This window comes from Cebus imitator, unplaced genomic scaffold (assembly GCF_001604975.1).
Source record: "Cebus imitator isolate Cc_AM_T3 unplaced genomic scaffold, Cebus_imitator-1.0 Scaffold651, whole genome shotgun sequence".
NCBI classification, from domain to species: domain Eukaryota; kingdom Metazoa; phylum Chordata; class Mammalia; order Primates; family Cebidae; genus Cebus; species Cebus imitator.
In genome coordinates this window covers 191,549-195,775 of record NW_016107966.1, presented here as the reverse complement: position 1 = coordinate 195,775, position 4,227 = coordinate 191,549, and the positions used below count along the sequence as shown (strand labels likewise).

At 38.3% G+C, this 4,227-nt stretch overlaps 1 protein-coding gene across 2 annotated transcripts in view; it reads left to right on the top strand.

The window, feature by feature from the left end:
- TRPM7 (transient receptor potential cation channel subfamily M member 7) overlaps positions 1-2,749 on the top strand; it is a 122,080-nt gene extending 119,331 nt beyond the window's left edge. Inside the window, exon 39 of one of the 2 annotated variants that reach the window (XM_017517885.1) lies at positions 1,259-2,749. In XM_017517885.1, the coding sequence (XP_017373374.1) occupies positions 1,259-1,389 (131 nt within the window). In that variant the 3' untranslated portion in view covers positions 1,390-2,749. The remainder of the gene's footprint in view (positions 1-1,258) is intronic. The other variant, XM_017517886.2, reaches the window with a different exon arrangement.
- Positions 2,750-4,227: the final 1,478 nt, after the last annotated feature.

The window sequence follows — 4,227 nt, the reverse complement described above, 5'->3', positions numbered from 1 at the left end:
AAAAAAAAAAAAAAAAAAAAAGTAAAATAAAGAAAAAAGCATATGTGTGTATGTTTATGCATGATTTAGTTTATAATGTTGATATTACTGCATTGTTTCCAGTTCTACAACTATTCCTATATGTCTATAACTTCTTTTTTCCTGTCCAATACCTATAAATATATTTTATATACTGATCATAGCAAATTTATCTGAAGACCTAATATCTTTCCCAAGCTCTGTTTCTGTGTTCAGCTACCTATATTTCTACTTGGATACTCTTATTTTTTATTTGATTTGATTTGATTTTTTGAGACAGGGTCTCACTCTATCACCCATGCTGGCATGCAGTGGCATGACCTTGGCTGACTGCAATCTCTGCCTCCTGGGGCTCAAACAATCTCCCACTTTAGCCTTCTGAGTACCTGGGACTACAGGCACACGCTACCATGCCTGGCTAATTATTATATTTTTTGTAGAGATGAGAGACTTCACCACGTTGGCCAGACTGCTTTTGAACTCCTGACCTCAAATGATTCTCCCACCTCAGCCTTTCAAAATGTTGGGATTACAGGCATGAGCTACTGCACCCTGCCTTCAAAGCACTTTTCACTGCTTATAATTCTATCATTTTTCTGTTTGCTTATTTTTTGTCACCCACTAGAATATAAGCTCATTGAGACCAGGGACCTTGTCTGGTTTGTTCTTTGCTACATTTGCATGCCTACATGAGTTCCTGACTCATGGGCAATATGTAATTATTTGTTGAATGAATGAATGACTTTATTTTTATGTGCTTAAATTTGGTGACTATAACAACCTGATGGAAAACAAGTCTGACATTTTTGGAGAAAAATTGAGTAGAAAATGTTCTAATTCAGCCGGGTGCAGTGGATCATGCCTGTAATCACAGCACTTTGGGAGGCTGAGGTGGGCGGATCACCTGAGGTCGGGAGTTGGAGACCAGCCTGACCAACATAGAGAAAAACCCCGTCTCTACTAAAAATGTAAAAAATTAGCTGGGCGTAGTGGTACATGCCTGTAATCCCAGCTACTCGGGAGGCTGAGGTAAGAGAATTGCTTGAACCCGGGAGGTAGAGGTTGCGGTGAGCCGAGATCATGCCATCGCACTCCAGCCTGTACAACAAGAGCAAAACTCCATCTCAAAAATAAAAAGAAAATGTTTCTAATTCTCCATTTCTAAGAAATACGAAATACTAACTTTTTTAAATTTTCTTTCTCTCTCTTTTTTTTAAATTGTTTTGGGTGCTCAATGTAGATCTGAAGAGGAATGATTATACGCCTGATAAGATTATATTTCCTCAGGATGAGCCTTCAGATTTGAGTCTTCAGCCTGGAAATTCCACCAAAGAATCAGAATCAACTAATTCTGTTCGTCTGATGTTATAATATTAATATTACTGAATCATTGGTTTTGTCTGCACCTCGCAGAAATGTTGCTGTGTCACTTTTCCCTCAGGAGGAAATTGTTTGGTAATATAGAAAGGTGTATGCAAGTTGAATTTGCTGACTCCAGCACAGTTAAAAGGTCAATATTCTTTTGACCTGATTAAACTCATCAGTCAGAAACTCCGTATAGGATAGAGCTGGCAGCTGAGAAATTTTAAAGGTAATTGATAATTAGTATTTATAACTTTCTAAAGGGCTCTTTATATAGCAGAGGATCTCATTTGACTTTGTTCTGATGAGGGTGATGCCCTCTTATGTGGTGCAATACCATTAACCAAAGGTAGATGTTCATGCAGATTTTATTGGCAGCTGGTTTATTGCCATTCAACTAGGAAAATGAAGAAATCACTCAGCCTTTTGGTTAAATGGCAGTCAAAATTTTTCTTAGTGTGTTTAATGTGTTTCAGTGATGATATCACTGGCTCCCAACTAGATGCTCGTTCGCCACAGGACGGGAAATGACTTGTTCTAATTCTAGGTTCACAGAGAAGAACTGAGCTGAAGACCATTTCAAGAGGGATGGTATTTATGAATCAGGGTTAGGCTCCATATTTAAAGACAGAGCCAGTTTTTTGTTAAATAGAACCCAAATGGTGTAAAAGTGATAGTTGGGTTTTTAACATTGTTTTATCAAGTCACTGTTAACTAGAAGAAAGCCATGGTAAACTGATATATAACCTAAATTATAAAAGGAGAAACCCAACTCACTCATCAAGGGAAGTACTTTTTCCCTATCTATATCCATAGCAACAACCCGGAACTTAGATACTTCTCCGGAGATTTTATTGATTGGCATATCAAATCAGAATGTAAACATGAACTCTTGCATGTATTTAAAATTGTGTTAGAACATTTAAACATGAATGCTGTTTGTGGTACCTAAGAAATTAATTCAGTTGGATTATCATTATGTGATACTGGCAGATTGCAATGCAACCTTATGCCAATAAAATGTAATTTAACAGCCCCAGATATTGTTGAATATTCAACGATAACAAGAAAAGCTTTTCATTGGACTAAAAATTTTATGCTTTAATTTTTTTTTCTTTTTCTATTTGTTTCCTTGGTACTAATTTTAATTTTTATTTGGAAGGGAGCAGTATAAAGCTTATTTGTATTCAGTAGTGTATCTCATAGATACAGACAAGGCAAGAGATGATAAGCTGTTTAAATAGTGTTTAATGTTGATTGGGGGTGGGGAGAAAGAAAAAGTGTATTACTTAAAGATATTATACTATATACATTTTGTATATCATTAAATCTTTAAAAGAAATGAAATAAATTTATTATGGTTTACAGATGTTTAGTGAGTTTAATCATTCTGAAAAATCTGACATTTTCAGGGTGTCAGTGTATCAGTTTTTTTAATGAACCATTTGTATAGCTATGCTTTTGATCTCCTATCCTGTACAATGTTTAATACTGATTTCTTACTGTCTTTTTAGAAATCTGTTTCTCGTTATGCCAAAAAAGGGCAATTTGGGCTATCTACTGATTTTTAATTTTATGTTAATTATTTTCGCAGGATGATAATAGTATCTAACATTTAGTGCCTACTATGTGCCAGGCATTACTTTTAAGTATTTTACTTATGTTAACCTATTTAATCCTTAACAACAATGTTATGAAATAGGCGTTATTATCCTGCTTTGCAGATTTGAAAATCAAGGTGCTAGAGAGGTAAAGTAACATTCCTAAGATTCTTATAATTATTTAATAATAATTAGCAATGGTAGGATTTGAACCCAAGCTGGCTGCCTTTCATCTATACTGTTTTTGTTTTGTTTTGTTTGTCTTGGCCTGGCATGGTGGTTCATGCCTGTAATCCCAGCACTTTGGGAGGCCATGGCCGGCGAATCACTTGGGCCCAGGAGTTTCAGACCAACCTGGACAACGTGGTACAATCCTATCTCTACTAAAAAATATAAAAATGAGGCCAGACGTGGTGGTTCACTCCTATAATCCCAGCACTTTGGGAGGCCAAGGCAGGCAGATCATCTGAGGTCATGAGTTCGAGACCAGCCTAGCCAACACAGTGAAACCCCATCTCTACTAAAAATATAAAAAATTAGGTGGGTTTGGTGGCAGATGCCTGTAATCCCAGCTACTGGGGAGGCTGAAGTAGGAGAAACACCTGAACCCTGGAGACGGAGGTTGCAGTGAGCCGAGATCACGCCATTACACTCCAGCCCGGGCAGCATTGTGAGGCTCTGTATCAAAAAAAATAATAAGTTGGCTGTGGTGGTGTGCACCTATAGTTCCAGCTACTTGGGAAACGGAAGTGGGAGGATTGCTTGCGCCTAGGAGGTTGAGGCATCAGTGAGCTGAGATGATGCCACTGCTCTCCAACCTGGGCAACAGAGCTGAGAACCTGTCTCAGGAAAAAAAAATATAGACAAAGTCTTGCTCTGTTGCCCAGGCTGGAGTATAGTTGCGTGATCATAGCTTACTTCAGCCTTAAACTCCTGGGCTGAATTCTTCTGCCACAGCCTCTTGATTAGCTGGGACCACAGGCGTGCACCACCACATCTAGCTAATTTTGTTTGTTTGTTTTTTTATTTACTTTGTTTTTTGAGTTGGAGTTTCGCTCTGTTGACCCGGCTGGAGAACAGTGGCATGATCTCAGCTCACTGCAGCCTCCTCCTCCCAGGTTCAAGCAGTTCTCCTGCTTCAGCCTCCTAAGTATCTGGGATTACAGTCACACGCCACTGTGCCAGGCTAATTTTTGCATTTTTTGTAGAGACAGGGTTTCACCATGTTCGCCAGGCTAGTCTCGAA